The 26,165-nt window shown below is 33.6% G+C and overlaps 3 protein-coding genes across 7 annotated transcripts; all 3 read left to right on the top strand.

The window, feature by feature from the left end:
• Positions 1 to 640: 640 nt before the first annotated feature.
• Positions 641 to 4,782, top strand: LOC7487316 (probable envelope ADP,ATP carrier protein, chloroplastic). The gene is made up of 10 exons (XM_002309101.4): positions 641 to 1,158; positions 1,452 to 1,508; positions 1,580 to 1,642; positions 1,725 to 1,781; positions 1,904 to 1,987; positions 2,211 to 2,279; positions 2,356 to 2,468; positions 2,579 to 2,748; positions 3,622 to 3,700; positions 4,232 to 4,782. Exons 1-10 carry the CDS (start codon positions 793 to 795, stop codon positions 4,353 to 4,355), a joined length of 1,182 nt encoding a protein of 393 aa, XP_002309137.1. The 5' UTR covers positions 641 to 792; the 3' UTR covers positions 4,356 to 4,782.
• A 3,292-nt stretch (positions 4,783 to 8,074) lies between these two features.
• Positions 8,075 to 14,307, top strand: LOC7487315 (protein root UVB sensitive 5). 5 transcript variants are annotated; one of them, XM_024602702.2, is made up of 13 exons: positions 8,075 to 8,545; positions 8,653 to 8,753; positions 9,006 to 9,064; positions 9,192 to 9,238; positions 9,334 to 9,412; positions 9,503 to 9,575; positions 10,796 to 10,885; positions 11,981 to 12,040; positions 12,168 to 12,281; positions 12,457 to 12,517; positions 12,598 to 12,696; positions 13,468 to 13,560; positions 13,637 to 13,782. In XM_024602702.2, the coding sequence occupies exons 1-12, from the start codon at positions 8,209 to 8,211 to the stop codon at positions 13,539 to 13,541; spliced, it is 1,194 nt and encodes a 397-aa protein (XP_024458470.1). In that variant the 5' UTR covers positions 8,075 to 8,208; the 3' UTR covers positions 13,542 to 13,560; positions 13,637 to 13,782. The 5 variants fall into 5 exon arrangements, with proteins under 5 accessions (XP_024458470.1, XP_024458467.1, XP_024458469.1 ...); XM_024602699.2 differs by having other exon boundaries at positions 8,076 to 8,545; positions 12,598 to 12,716; positions 13,637 to 13,849; XM_024602701.2 differs by having other exon boundaries at positions 8,076 to 8,545; positions 13,647 to 13,794.
• A 7,414-nt stretch (positions 14,308 to 21,721) lies between these two features.
• LOC7487314 (E3 ubiquitin-protein ligase AIRP2) lies at positions 21,722 to 24,835 on the top strand. The gene is made up of 5 exons (XM_002309099.4): positions 21,722 to 22,045; positions 23,160 to 23,310; positions 23,467 to 23,533; positions 23,677 to 23,908; positions 24,496 to 24,835. Exons 1-5 carry the CDS (start codon positions 21,969 to 21,971, stop codon positions 24,707 to 24,709), a joined length of 741 nt encoding a protein of 246 aa, XP_002309135.2. The 5' UTR covers positions 21,722 to 21,968; the 3' UTR covers positions 24,710 to 24,835.
• The last annotated feature ends 1,330 nt before the right edge of the window (positions 24,836 to 26,165 follow it).

Raw genomic sequence — 26,165 nt, 5'->3', positions numbered from 1 at the left:
AAGAACGAACGAATGATTTGTCATTGCAATTTGGTCGTGTCCAAAGGCTGAACAACCAGGAAGGCCCAAAGGCGCGCATAGAGTGGGCAAAATATTAATAGCATTTTTACTCCCCATGGTTTCTCAATATCTCATTTTTGCACCCAATACTTGCACATTTCCATTAACAAAAGCTAAGCCAAATGGCAAATACCTATTTCTTTATTTTATTTTTATTTTCACTTTTTTCCTCTTATGAATCGCCCCTAAGGTTTCATAAAATACACATGTTAATATTCATTACACTTTTATAAAAATAATACAAATAAATACAAAACATTAAAAAAAACCTATAGTTATTGCAGGATTTTATAAAATTCTGTAGAATATAGAATTGAATATTGAGAATGTTAAGATAATAGGATGAGAGTAATATTAAAAGCTTTTTAGAGGTTAAGGGAGCAAATTGAACAAAAAGGGTTAATATTGAAAATGTTTTTAAGTGATAGGATGAAATGAAGCATATAGAAACTTATAGGGGCTAAATAAAAACTAAAATGTAGTTTGCCTGTCTCTATCAATGAAGAAATATTTCTAATCAATCAGGCTGTGTGCTTCATCATCCCTAGATAGACCCGCACACACCAAATCTTTAATAAAACAAAAGCACTCACTCTACTTACTCTGCTTAAAAATCCCAAGAGATCCTTCTGTTTAAGTTTGCTCTTCTCCCTCTCTCTGCGTTCTGCTACTATCTTTCTACCTTATCCCTTCTCTGCCCCTAACAAACTCTCAAGTTTACCAATTCAAACCATGAGAGAAGAAGAGAGAGCCATTTTATCCTTCCAGACGTTACCAAACCTAAAAACCTCACACTCTTCACTCTCTGAAACCACGCACCACCGCGAACCTCTGTGGAGAAACGCGCAATTCAGTTGCAGAATCCGGAGTGGTGGCAATAATGGAAGTTTTGGCAATTTTGCTTCAGTTTCAATGGCGGAGATGAAGGAAGATGGAAGAAATGAGTTTGCACCGAGTTCGGCTCAGCTATTGAAGTATCCGTTAGCAATACTGGCTTATGTGCCAAGAGATGCTGCCATTTTTGCCGCTGGAGCTGTCGCTGGTGCCGCCGCGAAGACTGTCACGGCTCCGCTTGACCGTATAAAGCTACTCATGCAGGTGTTGTTTTTAAGTTTCTGTGCTTTCAATTTTTATCACGTGTTTTTCGAGGTCCCGACTTGTTAATGCTGCTATCTGGTTACTGAGAAAATGGAGTTTGAGCAGTTAATGTAGAATTCTCTAAATTGTGGATTTTGTAGCTTCTATTTTGGTTACTGAGAAAAAAACTATATGGCATTATTATTATTATTATAATTCAAGCTAAACAGTAGAGGTTTCAATTATCGACAAGGTAATTGCTAATTAGTAACATTATCAATAACGCTGATAGTGCTAATTTGATGTGTTTATAGACTCATGGAGTGCGGGCCGGGCAAGAAAGTGCTAAGAAGGCAATTGGTTTCATTGAGGTATGTAGCAAATTTCAATGTCGGTTACTTGTTTATCTTAACGAAGTTGCATATTCGTCAATTAACTGCAGGCAATAGTGATGATAGGGAAAGAAGAAGGAGTTAAAGGGTACTGGAAAGGAAACCTTCCTCAGGTGCTTGGCAGATTTTTAACTTTCTTGAATAATTAGGATAAGGTTTTGTTTTCCAATTTGGGATTTATGGTGAATATTTCAGGTGATTCGGATCATACCTTATAGTGCTGTCCAGCTCTTGGCTTATGAAACTTACAAGGTAATACTAGTGAAAATGTGTTTAAGCAAGTTCTAGGAAAGTGTTATAAATAATTGAGTTGCTATTATTTGAGGCATTTGGTTGATTTATTTATTTATTTATTTTTGCATGTGAATTTGTAGAAATTGTTCAAGGGAAAGGATGGTGAGCTTTCAGTTATTGGCAGACTTGCTGCAGGTGCTTGTGCAGGCATGACATCTACTTTTGTGAGTAATTCATCAATGGAAATGGAAATGGAAATTCTCATTATATTGCTACCTGTTGGGATAGTGTTTGTGCTCAAAGAAGTACATGAATTTGTTTCTTAAAACATTTTACTGTGTGCGTAGACATCCAATTTTGTATTGCCCCATTTAAAAAAATGTAATATGTATCCAGTACTACATGCCTTTGAATCTTAAAATTATCTTACTGTGTATATTTTTTCAGGTAACATATCCTTTGGATGTCCTGAGATTACGCTTAGCGGTTGATCCAGGCTATCGCACTATGTCTGAGGTATTATATTGATTACTAGACTACGTTTAATGACAAGATAATCATTTATGAACAGAAGAGTATTGATGATGTCCAGATTGCATTGACAATGTTACGAGAGGAAGGAGTTGCGTCATTTTACTATGGTCTTGGGCCTTCTCTTCTTGGCATTGCTCCATATATTGCTGTCAACTTTTGCATTTTTGACTTGTGAGCACATTAATGCCTCGAGCTTCTTTTATTTTTTTTTTATTTAGTTGTTTTTGGAAAAGAATGCTAACATAAAACGAGTGTTGGATGTTACTCACTTTGGACAACAGGGTGAAGAAGTCATTGCCGGAGAAATATCAACAGAAGACTCAGTCAACTCTACTGACAGCTGTGGTGTCTGCAGCTGTTGCAACACTCACGTGTTATCCTTTGGATACAGTAAGAAGACAAATGCAAATGAAGGGTACCCCTTACAAATCAGTTTTGGATGCCTTTCCAGGTAAGGTGCACAAAAATGTAGAGAACAGACATGCATGGAGATGTTTATTGTCTCTGACATTACCATAAAAGGGTTCTAGTGGTAATGGACCAAGATACTTTGTGAGTGAGTAGACAATGGGACACTTAAGAGAGGCTTAGAGTGCAAGCAATGCTAATATCAGCAGAGCAAAAGGGCCATAAATCACATATTAGACTATCTTGCTTTTCTCATTTGTTAATGCTTATGTCTATTATTGATTATTGAGCCCATCATTCACTCCACAAAACTCCAATTTAGCCACTTGTCTCTTGAGCCGATGCCCAAGGGCATGTTAGTTCATGTTGAAAGAGCCTTAAATCTGTTTGTGTGCTCATGATATGCTATGGTCTTAACCCAATGCCAGGGTAATGTTAATTCAAGTTAAAAGAACTTTTAAATCTGTTTACAATACCTGTTGAGCTGCATTTCTTTCTCTTAAATACCGTGATTCTGAAAATTTTAAGGACATCTCTGGGACTGCTTCTATGCGTACCTGTCCAAATATTATTAAAAAGAAAACATGTTTCTAGTTTCTGACTGGATGAAGCTTCTCAAATTCTGTGCTGTTTCTTGAGGTTCTTAATGATGGAAGGCAGCTTATGCATTTCTCATATATCAACTCAACATAGATTTCCTAGGTCTTATGAAATAATAGTGCCTCTTAATTTTTCATGTGGCTGTAGCCCTTGTTTGAGTGTTATCACTTAAATCCTAAGGGCTCTTGGGTAAAGGTTCAAGTCTTGATATAGGTCATATATCTTAAATCGAACCAAAATCTTATGCTATTAATTTCTTCTTGCAATTTATTTTGGTGACTGAGGGATCGAATCTAATTTGGTCTTACTGATGCAGGAATCGTGCAGCGTGATGGAGTTATAGGCTTGTATAGGGGTTTTTTGCCCAATGCATTGAAGAACCTTCCAAATAGCAGGTTCGCTTACATTCCTGTTTCATTATTTGATATATTTTCATGGAAACATCCTTCAATATGATGTCTTATTTTGTTTGGAAACCGATGAGCTTCTAGTTTTCTTTGATCCGGGAATACTAGATCATTTGATAGTTAGCTGATACTGTGTTAATCACATCTGGCATAGAAAATCTAAAATTATGGAACCCACATATAAGAATAACCGTGCCATATTTGGCTTCGCAACTCATCCATTGTGCTGTCTGTACCTGTATCAAAAGGCACATGTTTCTTTCTTTTGTAAAATTCTTTGGTCCATAGGCACTTTGACTTTTTTAAATTTGTACCCTGGGGATAAATCTAATTCCATCTAGGTTTGTGAAACTTAATTTCATAGACACTCTTAACAGTGCCCAAATGTTGTTGGCACGGTGGAGATTATATGTTCCCTGTACATGGAAGGATATAAGGGCTCACTGCGAAAACGAGTTGATTTCATAAGAAATTTCCGCCCTTGCTGACATGAATCTACCTTCCTCTTTTCCCCTGCAGCATTAGGCTTACCACTTTTGATATCGTGAAGCGTCTAATTGCAGCCAGTGAGAAAGAGTTTCAGAGAATTGTGGAGGAAAACCGCCATAAACAAAGCCAGGACGCCAGTAATGAACCATCCTGATAATGGATTTCTTTGTACTGTTATGAACCGTTATGGTTCCACTGTATTTTTGTTGCAGGCCTCATCTAGCGCTAGAGGAACATGTTCGTGCAGGAATTATGATTTTGGCAATTGCATGCCTGCATGATTTGCTAGGATTCTTAGCTGCCGGTAAGTTTTGCTGGGGCTATTGTTTTCGCAAGATGGTTACGTGCTAGTCAGGGTAGCTTATAATATAGGCCCAGTCGATTTGTTGTATTCATTGCATCATCAAATGAAAAATATTTTGTGTAATTGAGGATCTTAGATTCAGGCTTCCTAACAGAAGAAACTGCTGTCTTTTTTTAAATCAGCGGAAACGACTGTCTAAAAACAGAATTTACTAAATTTGATATGTAAATACATTGTTAGCCTAATAACTTTCTTAATTCGAATTAATACTTTGTTATACTTGTGCTTCCTTATTGTCTTGAGACATTTTATTTTATTGCAGAAATAATTTTTTATAAATAATAAAATATTTTCAAGTTGATTTATAAAACAAATAAAGAAAAAAAGAGTTGAAGAGTTCTTTTCCCAGCTAAGCAAGCATTCACGCTTACCAGTCAACGCTTTCGGGGCTCTGAGCTTGCTCCACCAAAGAGGGCCTTTGGAGTTCCGAGGGAAAGGCGGTCACTCATCTATGGGCTCATTCATGTCAGGCATGCATACTTGGGCCAGAACCTAGGCCTGCACGCGTAGGTCTGCCCGTAACAGAATCAAGAAGAAGAAGAAAACCAAAACGACGTTATTTGAGAGAAAAATCACTTAAAAATTATTGACAGTCAGAACTCCGTTGTGAATGAAAGTTCAATTTTTTTTTTTAAAAGGATGCTTGAATGTGAAGCTAGATAGCATAGTTTTTAGTCTCTTCTGTTTAAGATACGGGTTCCAGGTTTTGATCAGGTTAATTTTTTTTAAAAAAAATAAATCAAAACGATGTCGTTTTAATAAAAAAAACAAAAGTTAATTAATTGTAACCGAGTTAACCAGATCACCGAGTTTTTTTTTCTGTTCTTTTTTAACTTTATCCGATTTCAATCCTAGATCTCGGGTCGACCTGAGAGGCTGAATTCTTAAAACTATGCTTGAGCGTCTTCAAATAGAAACCGAAAAGTTCGTATTATAAAAAAGAGATACGGAGGACACACAAAAGAGAGAGATTCCTATTCAGGTAGCCCGCGCTACTCAGTGCATGAGGTTAAAAATAAAAAAAATGTTCACTTGCTTGTATTTTAAGGAAAAAAAAAAAGTAAGAACAATATTACAACTTTTATTTATTTATTTAACTGTATTCAATAAACTTGGTTAAATTAGTAATATAATTTAAAATTGACATCAACACTAAATAAAACAAATAAAAAAAATTGACAGTACTTGACTATAAAACATAAGTTATCAATATTATATTTGGGAGAGGAAAAAATAAATCAGCCAATAAAATATTGTTTCCAATAACCATGGATGTTTTAGAGAGAGAAAGCTTCTCTCCTTCATTTTTCTTAAAACTTCCTTACGAAATCCACTAAAAATAGAGAGATTAAGTGAGATAATGAAAGAAGGGAGGAAAAGAAGGATTTTTGAGCTAGGGTTTGTGAGGAATAGAGAGAGAAAGTGATAGAAGATAGAGAAAATGAACAAAAGAAGACATACCGAAAAAATTAAGACAATTTAAAATAAAGATAAATAAACACTTCTCAGACTAAAACTTCTTTGTCCCATCTCTCATCTCTCACTGGATCATTTGTTTTTTATACAACATTCTATCAACATCTAAAACGCAAATTTTAATTAAAAAATATAATCCTAATAATTTCAACGTGAGTGTATTAAAAAAAAATAAGAATAATACAATGTTTGTGAATTGTTATGAGAGACTTTTTTGAAACTTTCCATCAAACTCAGCTCTATCAATTAATTTTGATTTTTTTTATTTGAGTTCTTGCCTAACTTGAGTTTCAAATTAAATTGTACGGGGTTGATCTAATATGATCCAATCAACTTGATGGGTTAAAAAACAACACAAAATATTGGTAAAAAATTTGGTTTAACTGAAAAGAATTCAATGTGACATCTTTTATATATATAAATATTAAGATGATAATATATTAGATCAATTTGGGTCAACTTATCAAATCAATAATCCATGACATAGACCCAACTAGGTTTAATAAGTTCGCTTTTTTTGAAACTATTCTTACTTAATTATATGATAACAAAAATAGATAATAGTAATAAATTAATGAATTAAATAAAAAAAATTGGCTATGATGAGCTAACATAATGAACTATTACTAATAGTATAAAAAGATTTCCATAATTTTATTGGATGATAGAGTAAGGATTAAATATAATTTAATAAAATATCATTTAAAATACATTATTAATTAATTTAAAAATTTAAAAAAATATACCCAATATATTTCAATTATTTAATTCAAAAGAAATTACATCTAAATTATTGGAAAAAGAAACAAATTTTTAAGGGCACAAACCTGGAAGGCTCAACATGCTCGGGCCATAAAAAATGATTTTTTAAATTTTTTGATATTGTTCGCCCAATTTATGTTTTTTTTAAGAAGTTGATCACACATCATCTGCTACTCACAACCTGACCATTACAGAGCTGACCAGAAAATCAAATGGGGTTTCTTTTGATCTAAAACTCTATTTTGATATGTAAAACTTTAATAAACACCCTTAAAATCTTAACAAACCAATTAAACAACCTAAAAGATCACAAAAGGTCCAAAAATAAAAACATTAAACTAAGGGGAAATAAATCCTCTCTCAACATCGATCAACTTTTGTTTTAATTAAGATGAATGTTTAAAAAATCTTAATGAGATTTTCCTCGTTGAATGAAACTTGTTGATCTCAAGATCAATCATTTTTTTTTATTGAAATACGGTCAACTGACGACTTTCTCTCTCTTTTGTCGTTATCCAATGACTTTCTCTCTTTTCTCTCTAACCTAGGGATTAAAATATGAATAAAATAAAGTTTGTACTAAATCATTAATTTTAAAACTAAAGGGACCAAAAAAGAATTTGGACAAAATATTAAGGCTAAAAGGCGAGACACTGATATTATTTTTTTCAAAAGGGCTCTCATTTCACTAAGCTTTTAATTTTGGTTTTTTTATTTTTATTTTTTTCTCGGCCCAATATCAATACTTTTTTTTAGAATAATAATAAAAAAAATAATACAAAAGAAATCATCAAGTTGAATCACCAATCAAAGGATGAGATTGAAAGAAAACAAAAGCTTGATAGTCGAATCGGAGAAAAATAAAGGACCAATAAAGAAAAAAAATTCCTTTTAAATAAAAAGCTATCATTTCACCTTATTTTTAACTTTTATCCTCTTATTTTTAATTCTTCACAAACAATCAAAATGAGATCTTCTTTGTAAAATCAAGAATTAATTCAATGCTGAAATATTTTTAAAGTTATAAAAATCTTGGAAAAAAAATATCATTAAATAAACTATCAAGTTTAATTATTAATTAATTTAGTCTATAATGATAAAATTAAAAAAAAAACTTTGCAAATCCACAATATTTTCACTAACATGGACATTGACATTGAGGCCCTTTTTTTTTAATTTAATTTAATTTAATAATTTAATGTTTTTAACAAGAAAGAGGAGTATATTTTCCGATAGCTGAATAATTCCTCCGTCCTATTAAAATGCTGTGTTCGATCAAATGACATGTCGTGTAATGCAAGGGCCGTCTAGATAGAAACTGGCTCCGAAGAGAGAGATATAGCGTCTTCTCTGAAAATTGCGGGCCAAAAAAATCCTCTCAAACTCCAACAATTTTGAAGCTGAAATGTCGTACCCCTTGCAACTCTCATTCCCTGGACTCGCTTTTGAATCTTCGAAAACCCGCACGAGAAAGAAAGCGCACCACTTCCAAACTCTCTGTTGTTCCTCCTTACAACATCCCAGTCTTCAAGAAAAGCCTGATAACGAGGTGATTTTGTTGGAGAGATATGGAAATGGAACTGCTAAAAGATATACATTAGACGACGCTGTGCAACTACAAGGTTTTCTTGAGAAAAATGGCTCTGAAAATCGTAGCTTCGAGGAATCACGTTTGTCTGAAGCCGGATTGTCCTGGCTTCCGGATATTCTCAAAGATTTTATTCTACCTGCTGGCTTTCCAGGTCACCATTCGATAACCCCTCTTTTGCTTCTTCTTCTTCTTCTTCTTCTTCTTCTTTTTCTTTCATGTAATAGCATTGTTTCTTACTCTTCTTCTATCTAAATGCAGGGTCGGTTTCGGATGACTACTTGCAGTATATGGTGTTACAGTTTCCTACCAACATTACTGGGTGGATATGCCACACTTTAGTCACATCAAGTCTTCTTAAGGCATGTCAATCTAACTCAGGCAGTTAATTTTGCATGGGTATGTTTTCTAGGATCAATACTCTTTCCTAGTTTACTTTGTTGCTTCACATTCTTGTTCTACACCTTAGGTCATGATCCATTAGGGGTGTGAGGTGTTCTATGTTTTTTTTTTTTTCATTTTCTTTTAATTATTGCGAAATATCTCAAAATGTGACTTAAGCTCTGGCAATATTTATGCATACTGATATGAATTTCTATGTACTACCTTTGCAGGCTGTTGGTGCTGGCTCTTTCACAGGAACTGACGCTGCTGCTTCTGCTGCCGCTATCAGGTGAATTAATGTTTTTTTTCATCGGTTGCTTAGATATTCAACGCATCAGACTAGTGTTCATTTTTTGGAGTGCAAAAAATTAGTCTTTTATTGGACTGAGCTGTAGGTTTTGCAATTGTTTCTGCAGATGGGTTTCAAAGGATGGCATTGGAGCTCTAGGGCGGTTATTCATTGGTCTGAAAATTATAAGAAGTGTTATAGAAACAACTAATTGAATAAATACAGGTTCTGTGTTAAATGGTTTCAATGACTATTGTATGTTTTTCTAGGTGGACGGTTTGGAGATCTTTTTGATGATGATCCAAAACAATGGCGCATGTATGCGGATTTCATTGGCAGTGCTGGGAGGTTTGTGTTCTAGCTTTTTGTTTGAGTTGAAGAGCATCAAAATGAAATATGCGCACAAGATTTATCAATGTTTTTTGTTCCATTATGCAGCATCTTTGATCTAACCACGCAAGTATATCCTGCCTATTTTCTACCATTAGCTTCTCTTGGAAACTTGACCAAGGTATTCTCTTTTAAAGTTCTTTATTTATACCCTCCATCCTTTGTTATTTTTTATAATTTTTCAGCGGAAAAGAAAATGCACTTCCTAGGTAGGCTTCTTTGCATGTGGTCTCTACTGCAATCCATCCCGAGCTTTTCTTTAGCATAGCACATTATAAAGATCACAAGAAACAGTGTGAAATGTTGGACACGTCACATGTGTCAGGGGGAGGCCCAAATGCAACTTGTACGCATGGTAGAAAGCCATGCTTCGTTGCATAGGGATGTTTTTTTTTTTTTTTTTTTCATTTTGTACTGAGATCAGACACACATATACTAGAAAACACGGATTATCTTGGAAACATGGTTTTCCCTTTTTGTTAAAACAGAAAAATCTGTCATCTTGCCAGACAGACATGAATGAGAGAGGGGAGAAGAAGAGGTGATATGGAAGCCAGTTTTGTCTGTTGAGTTCAGAGCAACCAAGAGTTTTACTTAGTAGTTAGCTCTCTTGAAAGTTATGGTATCTGTAGCTCTTAAATGATATATAAACTCACCTCAAGTAAGCCGCACTCCCAATCTAATCAGGGTAGGCTACATGCATCTTCCTTCATCATCGGCAATATCAAGGCCTAAAATCTCCATAAGTTATGATATTGCGTCTTTTTTTGTCCACCTACTTGAATTTGACTGCTCTTCTTCACCAATAGATCCTTAGGGCAGTGTTGGATATGGTCAGGCCATCGCATCCAACATCCATCAACTCATCCTCAATAGGTGACATCTCCACGTTTCCATGGATGCACTCATTTCTAACTTTCCCCTTTCTCGTGTTTCCATACTTCCATCTATGTCATGTTATGAAAGTGCTGCTTCTAACAATATTTATTTATTTAGAGACCATCAATGTATTTGCTTGAAACCAAACCATGATAATAAACACAACTATCATGCTGTTTCTTAAATTTATTTGTAGTCTTCAGCATTGCCATTGATGTGCTAACTGGAATCACGTTATGCAAGTTATCGAAGAAACTACACCCTTTATTAAATTGTGTATAATGGTTAAAAGATAACCTGTTGGGAGCAAGACATGGCCAATTCTGTGCATCAGAAGTACCCATTATTTTTGTAGAAATCAATTTCTCCACGGTGTGATTGTCTATTTTCTTTTAAATACACTGTTCAAACATGCATAATAACTGATAACTAATCTATAAAATGTACCATGGTTTTAAACAGGCTGTAGCAAGAGGACTGAAAGATCCTTCATTTCGTGTGATTCAAAATCATTTTGCGGTCTCTGGAAATCTGGGAGAGGTAGCAGCAAAGGTATACTTGGATTTACTGTAAGCTGGAGCGTTTCCTTGTTGGTTAAAAAAAAAAACTTATATACCAAAACAATATAATAGCCTTGACCAGTTGGTATTGGGCGCTTACTATGTTCTGATTCTCTGAACTACCTTGCAAACATTTGGAAATAGCATGTATAAGAGTTAATCTGGAAGATAGTGTGGAGACAGTTACATTAGCATCAGAAGTGTTGCTTAGGATACATGGCAACAAAAAACCAATATTAATGTTGATATGAATATGATTTTGTTGTTGACCACTCAATGAGTAAAATTTAATTTTGGAATCAGTAGAGAAGTTTTCAAAGTGTAAAGCATTGCTGAATCTGCTTAGGAATGGGGAGAACGTAGTTTGTGGCTCATAGACAGCAGCCAGAGTGGAGCGGAATGCCAACATCTGCCTTTCCTGGGATATTATTTACTGTTTTATTGTCAGGGACGATTGATAGGTTGGGGGGTGCGGGGGCATTGCCAGTATGGTAAAGGAGTATTATTGGAAAATTACCAATACTTCCAAGGCAGTTTAGGGTTTACTATAAATATGCATTATGTAATCCTAAATTGACATATAGTGAAATAAAATCTCCTCGCTCATGTGGATGTAGGCACATTGCCAAACCACTTTAAATCTTGTGTTCTTTCTTGTTTTTTCTTGCTTGCAATATTCATCAATAATTGTTGTAGGTTACTCAACAAAGAGTAATGCAGGCTTCATGTTCTGAACCCTGGAGTATTTCTCGACTTTAGAAATATTGATGCTCCAGATGCATTGTGCAATTATACTAGGATTGCTGTTGTTCTATTTGTTGAAAGTATAAAAGGTGATTTATTTTTGTTGAAAGTACAAAAGTTGATTTATTGTTGAATCTTTTGATAGAGGAAATTGTAAGCCTTATGTTGATATTTAAAATGTTCTTTTTTGCACTCTTACTTTTCTACTTTACTATTGGAAGAATACAAAGGGAATATGTACACGAGCTGGATTTTGACTGATATTTTCTGTCTCGAATCAATGATGTATGGGTTCTCAGCAAAGCATAATGTTTTCCTGATGATTATCGATTGAATGTGTCAGGAGGAAGTTTGGGAAGTAGGTGCACAGTTGCTTGGCCTTGCACTGGGCATACTGATCCTGGTATGTGTTATAGTTTCTGAAGATGAATTTTTATATTTTTAGTTAGTAATTTCAGTTATTAAACAAATATCATGGTTTTTTTATGATGCATTTAATTGAGTGTTAGAATTGTGATATATGAATTCAGGATACACCTGACCTTGTAAAATCCTTTCCATTGCTGACATCAACATGGATGAGCATGCGGCTTCTGCATCTTTGGTTACGTTATCAATCACTTTCAGTTCTGCGATTTGACACAGTAAGAATGCTATATGTCCAGTTCTTTTTCTCCTGGATGCTTATGGTGGAGAACCTCTTGTGAGGCAGACAGATTGAACCACACTGAATGTGGCAATCTGTTCACCTTGGGGAATTATTAAACTTTCATGTTTGAATCATTGCTGAGATATTCATTTTGGTTTGCTCTTTTATAGATAAATCTCAAGCGTGCTCGTATATTGATAAAATCACATATTTTGCAATCTCGTGTTCTGGGTAAATTTCTTACACTTTCAAGTCTCTAGTTCGCATAAATTTGCTCATTTTGCAACAAAAATCGAACTCTATTTGTTCAGGTTGTGTTGATTGCAACCAGGATGAGAACATTTTATCATGGGAGACATTCACTAGACCACGAATTATTTTTGGTGTGCCTTTAGAGGAGATGATTGGTGGTGAGAGATCTGTTGCCAAGGTGTACCTTTGCTTACCTCATTTATAATAAATGAATCCATCTAAAGCTCCATGGTATGTTTTGAGGGGGATAGACATGAATTTCACAGGACCCAGTGAATTTCTAAGCATTTTCTTTTACCTTTTTTTTTTTTTCCTGATACATAAGTTTTTGCCTTTGCTATTAGATACCTTGTAAGCTTAAAGTGTGTGCTAATCAAATTAATAACTGCTATTCAGATAAAACATGGAGTAGTTATAAAGGTAAATCAACAATGTTGATAAAGTCAGTTTTAAGCTGTATTGTTTCAACATAGGCTTATTTGTAACTTACCAAAGCAGTTGGGAAAGGCAACTTTATGTCTACAGAAATATTATTGCACTATTACGACACACTTGTACTTTTTGTATGGCAAGGTTTTCAATGCCATCTCCTTCATTTGAACTTAGTTTGAGATGTTATCTCATGGCATGGTTATTTTTATTTTTTCCCGTTAGAAACTTAGAAGAGAAATATACCTCTTCCTATCTTTCATTTGAGATGTATTTTTTTCTCATTGTGAACCAGAGGAAAGCTCATTCCTAGCTTCTTATCGTAAAAGCTGAGACCGTCATGAATAGGAAAACTTTTATTAATGGAGAATGTTTGGTAACTTAAGCAGCAGAAAAGCAGAGAATATCTCCATTTTGGGGTTGGGTGGGGCATTTTAAATGTAGCCTGTTGAAGCTCAAATCTGGATCTCTAATGTTCAGGTTTCTTTTTGTCCGAACAGATAAAGATGCTCCTGAAACTATATGCAAAGGAGAAACATTTCCTTGTTGTGAACCAGCAGAAAACAGACTTTGAGGTCTTGGTGTCATTCAAGGTACGCAAGAAAACAAGTTGGAATGATTTGTGGGTGAATAAGTGATTAATGTCCTCAGCTCAGAGAAACCTCCTAGTTCCATGCAGGTAGGAGCTACAAGTATGTCTGTTTTGCGCAGCGTGTGGCAGACTTATTGGTTACATGAAAACTGGAAAAGTTTTGACAACCGCAGTTCTGATACTGACTATGATCAGCTTGCACAAAGCCTACTGGAAATGGAGGTTAAGTTTGAGGATTTCATGCAGCAGCTAGATGCAGTTGGATGGGATACAAGTCAAATAAATCTGAAGGTCCCTCGAAAAATCTCCATTGAAGAATTGGGTCCTGTTTGATTCTCAAACGTCAGCAATTGATTTTTCATTTCTATGGTCATTATCAAGAGCCACCTCCTGCTGTGCTTGACATGTGGTCTATCAGCCAGAGTAGACTTGCTGGTGGCATAGTTTCATTTATGATCAGGCTGCTTCTGAGATGGTCCAGCTGCACGTGGTTTAGCCCTGCTTGAAAAGAAACAGAGATTTGCAAGCAATTTTGCCAGATGGAAGGGTTCGAGGTCATAGGCTAGTGGGAAGGTTCTAGTTGAGTGTTCACTGCCATTGTGAACCAGAGGAAAGCACGTTCATAGCTCCAATAGAGTTTCGAGCTTTTCGTAAATATTACAGGATTTTGCTTGTTTGAAATCTTGTGGAATTTATATCTCATTTACACAAATCTTTAAGATTTACTAAATAGTCCTTTTTGCCTCCATTTTCTGGTTAAGTCTCTTCTACTTGCTTGTTATCAATAGAACCTTTAAAAGTCCAAAAGGAAGAGATACGTCTCAGCTTGTGTAATCTGTCAGCAACAAACACACTCCCGTGTCATTTATGAGGGACAATAGAACGCTGGAACACTGAGCAAAACAATAGGCACTGACATTCGCGAAAGAGGTGAAGGGAAGAGGACATGACCCTGGAGTACATGTCATTGAAAAATGAGCATTCTTAAATAAATAAAAAATTCTGAACGGCAATAGTTTGGTTGAGGTCACTTCTTGTATATCTGAAGAATATTATCTCTATTGCTAGTTATAAGTTTTGTTTGTTTTGATTTGATTTTGGTTTGGTTTTATAAGTTTACATGTTATTATTAATTAATAATCTAAGGATTTCATAAAGTAATAGCATGTTTTATAAGTTTAAATTTTAGGGTTTCAGTTTTGAATTGAAACAATTAAAACCTAACAATTAAAATCATGATGTTAGAGTGGTAATCGAAGTGAATGGATATTTAATTCTTGATCTATGCTTGATTGCGAACAAAATCTTGTTTTTTATTGCTTGAAATCTTGTTTGATTTGATATTTACATTATTGGGTTTGAGTTTGAATGATATTTTCATTGTTCTTCGTGTTTTTTGTTTTCTTGGTGTTTGATCTGTTTTTGTTAGAAAATTTTATGTTTTTTTTTTTTTAATTTTATTTCGGTTTAAATTTCTATTTGGTTTAGGTTAGGGTTAAACTTTGGTTTTTGATTCGGTTCATGATTGAACCAGTGTTTCTAGGTCAATCCGGACGAGTCAAAATCAGGTCAGATTGGTAAGGCCGTGCTTAGTTTGCCAATGTTTTTTGTCAAATGAGTTTTGGCTTAAAGACGTGTTTGGCAAACACGCACTTAGGCATGTTTTGAAGGAAAATTTAGTATTGCCAAACATGAACTTAAAAAAATTAATTTCGTTTAAAAATTAAAAAAATGATTTTTGTTTGTTGTATATAGCTTAATACTTACAAAAATTGCATTTTAATTATAAAAAAAAGAGGGAAAAATGTTTGTTTAACATGGTTTTAGAAAATACCTGCGTTGATTTTCCTTTTTATTTTTTTTTATTTACATCAAGTTTGTAAAATTTCTTAAGGATTTGATCAATATTTTAATAACCCTAAAAAAATTTATTCATGAAAATTAATGGTCAACATTATGATATAAATGTTGGACCTACAAATAGGCTGATATTTAAATACTAGAAGTTAACTAGAAAATTTTTAGAATTATTTTAGATATTCATTAATTTTAATTAGGAGTATTTTTCACCATGATATACAAGTTGTGGAAAACTCTTTCGCCTTCTAAGATAGGTAAACATTGTCAGGGCATCTACATAGATTTTTCCATGAGAATTTATTTGGATTTACGAGCCCATAATAAATTCAAAATGCTAGATTTATTCATAAGCGTAAATTTTTGTTTTAAGCCACAAACAAAATATCACTTAGGAACCCATCAATACCTTTAAGCCACATATAGACCATACAATGTAGTTTGCCTCATGTAAGGTGCATTAAGGGTACTAATACCTTCTCTAATCACAATCAATCCCTTACCCTAGAATTTCATATAATACTAGTATATCCGAGTCTCCTGGTGACCCTAAATCAAATAACTTGGTGGTGACTCTTTGATCCCTACATCTCACCACGTCACGCGCGCCACGTGTGACAAATATCATGGAGCTTCAATGTTTATATAAATAATGAAGGTTCTTTTTTTAAAAAAAAAGTTTTGGTTTGGAATTATAGTAAAAGTACCAAATTAAACGTTAGAGTACTAAAAAGTAAAACGAATAGAAAAGACATTACTAACCCAAAATTCATTGCCTATCTATACTATAAGATCTGGCATGCTCCAATTTTTCTTTTTCTTTTTTCAATTCAACCTTTTTATTTTCATTTCCCCTTTTTTTTCCTTTCAATTTCATATTCATATTTTTTTAACAATTGTCTGAGTTGTCTTTAGACCGATCGAGTTGATGGATCATGTCAGGACAACTTTCATATATTTTAATTTTAAACCTTGGCTAGACAAAGAGTTGGGTGAAGAAGTTTTTTTTCCTATCAATCTCATTATTTTTTCTCAATTTCATCCTCAGATGTTCTTTAATACCCGACTGAGTTGCCTTTGAATCATCCAAGTCAACCACGATATGTCGGGGAAACTCCTATATGATTTTATTTTAAACATGGGCTAGACGAGGAGTTGTGTTAATGGATTTTTTCTGTCAATTTCATCCTTAAACTTCTTTTACCATCGAGCGATTTGCTTTTAGACCAGTCAAGTTAACTAGGTCACATTAGTTCAACTTCTACACATTTTAATTTTAAAGTCAGGCTAGAAAAATAGTCAAGTAGTGAGATTTCAAAATTAATCCATTGATTAATGTTTAATAACAATGCCAAATAATTTTCCATAACCTAGACATTTTTTATTAAGTTAAATTTTTTTTATCCAACTCGTAACAATAAACTAGAAACAACTAAATATAATAGTAGGATTTGGCCATCGAAGAACTGAGATCTCAAACTATCATGTTAATTTAGACAAGTCCATGGCCAAGAGGTGGTACTGGACTGAGTTGAAGAGAAATGTCATAACCCTTTTTTTTAGACCCCAAAATTATTTGTGTTTTTTCTTAAAAGTTGAAAAAAATTAGATATTTAAAACCAAAAAAATATTTTTGGGATAAAAAAAATAAGCCTTAAACCACAAAAGATTAAAAAGCTGGAAGAATAGCTAGATTATGACGTTTTGACAAGATAGGCTGAGAAAAAATTTGATTTAAAGAAAAAATTTAAGTTTGAAATGCTAATTGACCAAAATTAGAAGAATTAGTTAAGTCTAATGACTTTATTAAACTTTTAATGGGTTTGATTGACTTAATTAAGAAATTAATTGGAGCAAAATTGAGTTTAAAAATCAATTTGACCAAAATTGAAAGAATTAATTAAGTTCAAAGACTTAATTAAACTTTTAATGAGTGTTAAAGATTCAACCAAGAACTCAATTGGTAAAAATCAAGTTTAGAGGCTTAATTTGGGTCAATGCATAAAGATTGAAAGATTAGGAACTTAAACAAAGCTTGGAGGAGGCAGACTGTTGCAATCAGGGGATTAATTAAAAGAAATTTAAAGTTTGAAGGCTGATTAAGGGTCTAATTAAAGAATTTCATGTCCAATGATCAATTTACAAAAAACACGTGACTTTAAGGACTGAAATTGGTGAAATTAAGGGTCAAATTGAAAAAATTAAAAGTTTAATGGTCGTCTAGGGGTCCAATTGAACAAATCAGAAACTAAGGACCAAATTACAAAAAAAACACTCAAATTTAGGCTGGCAATTGAGTTTGGAATGAATGAAATTGCATGAAATTAGGAGTTCAAGAGGAAATTACGAGTGGAATTAAAGGAAATTGGAAGAATAGGGATTAAATTGAAGTTTTCCAAATTCCAAATTAAAAACCCTAATTTGTACGGTTTAGCATAGACGACGCGTTATTCGGCTACTGTGCATCTTTTTCTTTGGCAATTTTGGCTGATCGAGTGGGCACTTTCAGGCGAATGAATGTGACATTTCTAACCACTTATGAGGCTGTAATCACCACCATTCAACTGAGAACCATCCCCTCTGTAACTTCATTTCCATGAAATTAAACATTTGCATCATATTTTATCTAATGATCTCAACATCTTGTCCACGATCAGCCACTACTAAATTTTCAGATTTCATGTTGATCGAGTTGACACTTTCAAACGAATGAATGTGGAGCTTTAGACCTTCAAATTAAGAAAAAAAATAGATCCAACATAAAGGTATGCACCCCCTCTGCCAAGTTAAGGTGAATTCAGGCAACGTTGACGTCAAAGTTACTCTGGCGAAGCCACGAAAATGACCAAACTAGTCAGCCTTAACTGAGACGCCTATTTGCACAAAATCATTTAACTCTTTCGTGTGTTCACACTTAAAAAACTCCAAGGTGGTTCTTATCAAAGGTTTAAAACCTTTCTCTCAAGATCAAAAAGCTAAAAACATTTCATCTTAACCTCCAAGTTTGTTACAAAACTACCTAAATCCAAAACTATTGATCTTGTGGTAAAACCAACCTAGTTTTGGTTTTTTAGAACCCTAACAAACTCATCTAGAAGCTCTGAATCAGTCTATAAAATGAGAGGTATATATATTTGCATGCATTTTAGATTTAATAATCAGTTTATTGAATTCATGAGAATTTGATCAGTATTTCAATAACCCATAAAATTTTAATTCATGGGAATTAATGGTCAATATTCTGGTATAAATGTTGGACTTATAAATAGGCTGATATTTAAATATCAGTAATTGACTAGAAAATTCTTAGAATTATTCTGAATATTCACCAATTTTAATTGAGAGTATTTTTCACTACAACATATGAATTGTGGAAAACCCTTCCACCTTCCAGGATAGGTGAACCTGTCAGTGCACCTACATGGATCCCTTATATAAGAATTTATTTGGACACACGAGCCCATAATAAATTCGACATGCCAAACTTATTCACACGAATAAATTCTCATCATAAACCTTAGATAGACCACCGATTAGAAACACATCAGAACCTTTAAATCACATTCAAACCACATAATGCAACTTATCTCATGTAAAGTACGTTATGGGTGCTAATACTTTTACTAGCCATAATTAATTTCTTACCCTTGAAATCTTTGATAAGATTAATATACCCTAGTTTTTTAGTGACTTTGAACTAAACAATTAAAATTGATTTCTTGACTCTCCGATACCACGTGTCCACGTTAGACAAGAAAGGAACTGAAAATACAAAAAAAGAAAGGAAAAGAAAAAGATGGGAACTAACAAGTCCAAAAGAGTGAAATCAACCATTATTAGTCCCACTAATTTCCTAGGAATTCTATTCTCATTTGTCGACCAATGACCAAAAGGGTCGTGGACTTCTGGCTTGGGAACTCAGCTCACAAAACATGTCCAATGACTCCAATCCTCCATTTTAAATGACTTCGTCGTTCTTTCTTTATCTATTGTTGAAGACATGTCGGCGATACAAGCAAGCAAAATGGTTGCTTCTCACTCTTCAACTGCTGTCAATGATTTTATTTTGGTTTGTTCTTGCTTCTACGAAATTTGTGAGTGGATATTTGTTATTTTTTAAAATATATTAAAATAATATTTTTTTTATTTTAAAATAAAAAACATAAAAAATATTAATTTAAAATAAAAAAATTTTATGTTGACAACAAAAGCCTCTTTACTATTTAATCTGTGGATTGTGAAATTAGGCAACAAAAGCCTGCCGACGATAAGCAAGGCATCGTCTAGTGAAAGCTTATTGAGATGGACCTCATGGAAAACATCCCTCTCCGTGCATTAGAGGGTTCTGTTATGCCATGAAAGAGTCGTTCTCTGAATTTGTCCATCTACGTTTCTTTTTTCTTTTCTTTTATAGAAATTGCAGGTCTTTTTTCATATGTTTGGATCTCAACAGGATTACTACTCATTGAATGTGTGGTGGTATGATTTGACCCTTTGATCAATTCTACATTATTTTTCTCTTTAATGGGCCCTTTTGAGAGTTAAAATTGCTGCTGGATGATGATTACTTATCAAATTTGGTTTCCACTTGTGTAATGACGTTAATAAGTGGGATATTGGTGGCTTATACTATGGTACAATCCACTGGTTTAGACGAGTGGGGGAGGGAAACAATACAAAGTCAAATAATAATAATAATAATAATAATAATAATGTAATTTAATCTTTCAAGTGACCTTAAGCTTATCCATAAGAATCCCCTTGTCATGCTCTAAACATGATTAGTATGGGTTAACACTACTTCACAAACCAATTACTTGTACGTTCTTTGTTTTCTTAATTAAGTTTTAAGAAATAAATAAGTTGATTATATCTTTGAAAACTATGTTGCATTATTAATCAAAATTTAAGATTCTGATAGAACTATTCCAAGTTATACACCGTTTCAAGATATTACTAGTATGAGATATCATCATTTTAAATAAAAGCTCTGAGCATGAAATTTGTATAGCCTTACACTATTAAACGAGATCTCAAAACATGATTTATATTATTTATTAACACATCAACTCAAGTGAAAACCATTTGAAATTAAAACTTGAACAGACTCACACTATTTTATACATATTTTTTATTAAATAAAACGAAGATATTGAGATTCGAACTCATGATCTATTGATCAATAAGACTATAATATATTATTTAAAAACTAATTCAATAACTTTAAAATAAAATTTATATTATTATCTTTCATATAGATATAATTATTACAGGTTTAACGAGTAAATCAACACATATATGGCTCTGAACTCTCAACCTCATAAATGTAGTAAAGGTCTTCATCAGACATTATCTTTCTTTTAAGCTTAGTTAATTATTTTTGTTATCCAATACAAGATTTTCATGGTTTGGATCTGTAGAGCTTCTGGGCAACAATCTAGGTCTTTGGTGGGGTCCATCTCATTTACCAATCAGAAAACGTGGCGCTCCAAGGATCTAAGCAAATTAATCATAAGAGACGCGGGACCATTGTTTAACAGGTAGATCAAGCATGCATGCCTGCCACGCGTCGGCAGATGCCGCGAACATCGTACTCGTGTCTATGACGACAAAAGTAACACTCCGTAAACATCATCCAAACCGCCACCCATAACCTCATAGATCTTGACCCACACGCACACCCAAACAAGGGAAACTTCAATCTAGCCCCTTATTTATATCTTATTATTATTTAGTTGTCTCAAAACTCTTGCTCTTATCAATTTTATCCTAAATATAATGGACATCAGATAATGTCACTTCCATCCATGGCGCAAAAATAAGATAAAATATATCCTAAAAAATTATTTTAGTAGCAAATCATATTAATTTCTTTTATCCATTTCACTAGCTTGTATAAAAAAAAAATTACAATAATTCAGCGCTAACTCTATTCATTATAATAGGTTGGGTTTATATATATATATAAAACTAGAAACACTTAGCATGAAAATTGAAAACATTGTTTACATATCATTAAATGAATGGATTAAGAGGTGACATATTTTAATGTGCATTACGTTAGGGTACGTTTGATAAAATCAAAAGACTTGAGACCCGACTGTTAATAGGATAATACTAAGGGGTTAAAATGAGCTTTACCCAATTAACCTGACGTAACAAACGTGACTGACCAGTGAGAAAGCAGAAATATCGGGGAGCGGGTAAGGTAGAAATTTCGAGGCAAAATTAAGGGTAATAACGTAATTATGCTAAGTACAATCTTCTTCCTTCAAGTTTCTTTGGTTATTAATGAGTTAAACTGATGAGAGTGACAATTACGTGTGCACCAAGCGAAAAGCCCAACGCAGTAACCCTCACTCTTCTCTTTCTGCTCCTTTATTCTCTCTCTCTCTCGCCCTCTCTACCTGCCTCAGTCTCATAATTGTTCTTATTTTTATTGTTTTGGGTTTTCTTTTGGAGATGATTTAAAGGTTTTTATGTGAAAGAAAGAAGGAAGGAAAATTTTTTAATGGATGGTTTTTGAAGGAGTGGTGGATTTTTGGAAGAGAAATGAAAAGGGAAATGAGGAAATCGTTTAAGGATTCTCTTAAAGCGCTTGAAGCTGATATTCAGTTTGCCAACACTCTGTAATCTCTTCTCTCCTTTCTCTGTATTTTTCCAGTTTTTGTTTGTTTGTTTGTTATTTGTATTTTCTGTGTATTAACTGAATTTGGTGAGATATTTTGGGATTTCTGAGAAAATTGTTTTGGTTTCTAATTTTATTTCTTTTTCAATTTTTTCAATTTTTTTTATTTTTAATGACATGTTTGTTCTTGTCTGTTTGTCTGTCTGGTTCTTTTCTTTTTGTTTAGTGGGCTAAGTGGATTGATATTCTTATCAATGTGGGTAAGGTATTTATTGAGCGGAAAAGTATAATTTTTTATTTTACCCCAGTTTAAATAAATTTCCACCATCTCAGAAAATCAAAGTTTGTAAAGGAAAAAAGGTTAGAACTAGCTGTGGAAGTTGGTATTTTTACTTTCGACCCTTTTGTATTTCTGGTAATTTAGTTCTTCCTGTTTCAGGCATTTATGTCAATTAAGCTGTGAACTGGAAAAAATAATGATTAACTAAAAAAAAATTGTTTTTTCTGGGATTTCTCTCTTTGAAGTTTGCTATAATGATGCTACTTTGTGTCACAGACATTTTCTTTGCTCTATGTTGGCATGGTGTTTTTGTAACTTATCCACGGAAGAACCATCCAGGAGACTACATTTGATTTTTTTAGAAATTAGAACACTTGATAGTCATTGTTGATTGAGAGCAAATTGCAAATTTAAAGATTACTGGGACAGTGAATAGACGGTGAATGTGCCCGTTTGTCGTTTTTGTAGCCACGTGAGACTTCACATGATGCGGGTGTAGATGGGCGAATGATGCCCTGCTAGATGAATTGCTTTCTTGTTTGAAACTGGTTTCAGATTTTTATTATACTCTGCATTTGTTATCATATTTAGTATGCATATCAGTTTCTGTTTCAGATAGGCTTCTCATTGGCTCCCTGTTCTTTCCCTGGCCAAGATAGAAGGTTTAATAAGCTCAATACATGGTTATTAACATCTTTGTGGTTATGAAATTTTCTGCGTTGGACAATTTGTTCCTCAGAAACGAAGTTAGAGTGTGTGTGTGTGTGTGTTTATGGGGCTCTTTATTATGATGCCCAAAAATATGGTTTATTTATGTGTTTTTCTTGTGATGCAGAGCTTCTGTTTATCCTAGGGAATATGATGGTGCCTGCCTTCAAATGAGATTATCCTACAGCCCTGCCGCTCACCTTTTTCTTTTTCTTGTCCAATGGACTGGTTTTCACCTAGCTGGTGCCTTGGGATTGCTTAGAATTCTTATATACAAGGTGGTTTACATATTCTTTTCTAGTTTATGTGAAGTTGTTTTTAGTGGCCAAAAGTCAATTTATGATTGCTGAACTCCCTTCTGCTTGCGAATTTTATTATAGTAAAAAACAAACGCTGCCTTATCCTTGATGTATTATTATCATGTTGAGTCGCAGGCTTATGAGGATGGAAAAACAACCATGTCTATTCATGAAAGAAAGGCTAGCGTAAGAGAGTTCTATGGTGAGTGAGGTTTAAAGAAGTCAATAACTTTCAAGTGTATGAATCAAAATAAAGCATGCTGCATTTGGTTTATAATTTATTTTCTTTGAACAAAGATACCAGCAGTCCAATCCATTCATCACCTCTTCTTTTTGTGTTGACAGGGGTGATATTTCCTTCTTTACTGCAACTTCAAAGAGGAATCACTGATGTAGAAGACAGAAAGCAAAAGGAAATCTGTGCAAAGTACAAAAAGAAAGATGAAATGGACAAAGGAAAGATCTCTGAAATTGATTTAGAGAGAGAAGAAGAATGTGGCATTTGCATGGAGATTAATAGCAGGGTTGTATTGCCCAAATGCAATCATGCAATGTGTTTGAAGTGCTATCGGGATTGGTAAGTTAACTTCCACACACCAGCAAGCATGTGCACATGGACACACAAATAATCACATAGGAGGACTCAATCAGGGAATGTAACTTCTAAAATCATGCAGCTAGGTACCTTTTCTATTGATGCTCTTACAATATCCAGTCTATTTGCACAGGGAATGAAAATTGATAAATACTTGGTAGTCTAAGTTATCGCTTTGATGTTCAAGAGGTTGGCGATTCTGTTGCTGCTTGATTCATTTCATTATTCCATAGAAACCACCATTTTATGGATCGATATTGAATGTAGCAATTTCTTTTGTTGTTGTTTTTCTTGGTTGTTTTTCATTATTTCTCTCAACATATAGAACTCAAGTAGCTTGATCATATTGCTAAAAAAAGATCGTCCCCTGGCAAATTATTTGGTGCTATCTTCTTTTGGGGCCGTCCTAGTCTGCCAAAATCATCTTGTCAAATACGGCCAGGATCAGATTATTATGTCTAAATTCTCTGGTAGTTCATGTAAACACCAATGAATCGTAGTGTGCTTTTGGTCCATGCTCGCATTACAAGTTTGACTTCAAATCTCTCTTCTTGCTTTGGTTGCTTTAGGCGTGCTCGCTCTCAATCATGTCCTTTCTGCCGAGACAGTCTCAAGAGAGTCAACTCAGGTGATCTTTGGATCTACACCAGCAGAAATGAGATTATCGACTTGTCTTCAATCACAAGACAGAATTTGAAGAGACTGTTCATGTACATTGACAGGTTGCCTCTCATTGTTCCTGATCCAGTGCTTGTTCCTTACGAGCCCTGTTACCGGTTTTAGGGTCTGGAGTTTGTATAAAATTCTGGTTGGTTGTATATGATTCTTGCTTCTCTCCTTCCAGGAGCACATTTTAACGCTGTAAATACCTTTTCATTTTTAGCACGCTATGATTTACAAATTTATTCATTTAAATGTGTAGAAAATTCGTGCTGACGACAGGTACGTGGGGCTGTCTTTGCCCATTGATCATTGCGCGATCATCCTTGAAGGGTGATGCGGAGTTTTGATCATCCGTGCTCATGCAAAGATTAGTCTTTTCAAAATTACCTTGAAAATGTATCACTGTTCATTGAAGCAACTTTTTATTTCTCTCTCGTTCTTGTCTCTACTAGGATCGGTGCTCATGTTACTTTAATAGCCAAATATTATAGATAAAAAAAATTATAAAAAATTTAATAAGTCAAAAGAAAGAATAGTGACATTGATCTAGGTTAACATGCAAGATTTATGATTTGGATTACGGGCATGTTTATAAAAAGTTAATCTGGTTAGATAATTTATGTCTTTTTTTTTCCTATTTTTTTTGTTATAAAAGAATTAGAGATAAGATTTAAGAAATAAATAAATATTAAAGGATAAAACTAAAAAAATATGAGAAAAAAAAAAAAACTCAAGTGAATCTTCTAAACATGTGTTAATTTTTCAAATCCACAACCTATGAAATCATAGACTCGAGTTCAATCAAGAAGTTTAATTCTAAACCAACTTAATGTTAAAGAATAAAATTTGAGAAAAAATATTTCAATATAAAAAATTTATCAAAGTAAAACAAATAGCATTTAAAAGAATAAAGACCAAATTTAATATAAAAATAAAATAAAATAAAATGTCGAAGATCAAAATTGAAAAAAAAATCAATCAAGAAAAGGATTCAAAACAAAATAAGTAAAAATAAAAAAAATAGGGACCAAATATGATAGATTAAAAAATTGAAGAAGGATAAAATAAAAAAAAATTCAATTTTATAAATCATTTCAAATAAAACAAATAGTAATCAAAAGAATATTGATCAAATCTAAAGCCAAAACAAATTGAAAGACTGCTTTGAAATTTTAAAGGTTTAAGTGCAGAAATTAAAGAGGAGGGAGAAAAGAAAAAAAAAAGAAGAGAAGATCATTAGAGCCAAATTAGAAATATGTATACCACGTGTGTTGCCCAGGGATAGGGTCCATCAAGAGTTTGAACATCGCCCTGAAAGTCATTTCTTGACTGTTAAACGCATCCTCATGCACCGCTTGAATAGCAAAGAGGCGTTCCATATGTTGGAGCATGTATTGCACGTGCTAACCTGTTTTTTTTTAATAATATTTTATATTTATTAAAATACTAAATTTCTCTCATCTAACTTGATTCTAACAAATATAATATGATGAAAATACAAAAAAAAAAAAAAACCCTTTATAGCCAAAGAAAAATTTCATTTAAGAATAATTTAATTTAATCATTTTATTTTGCT

Source organism: Populus trichocarpa, chromosome 6, assembly GCF_000002775.5.
Source record: "Populus trichocarpa isolate Nisqually-1 chromosome 6, P.trichocarpa_v4.1, whole genome shotgun sequence".
Taxonomy (NCBI): Eukaryota; Viridiplantae; Streptophyta; class Magnoliopsida; order Malpighiales; family Salicaceae; genus Populus; species Populus trichocarpa.
This window is presented reverse-complemented; position numbering and strand designations above follow the sequence as displayed.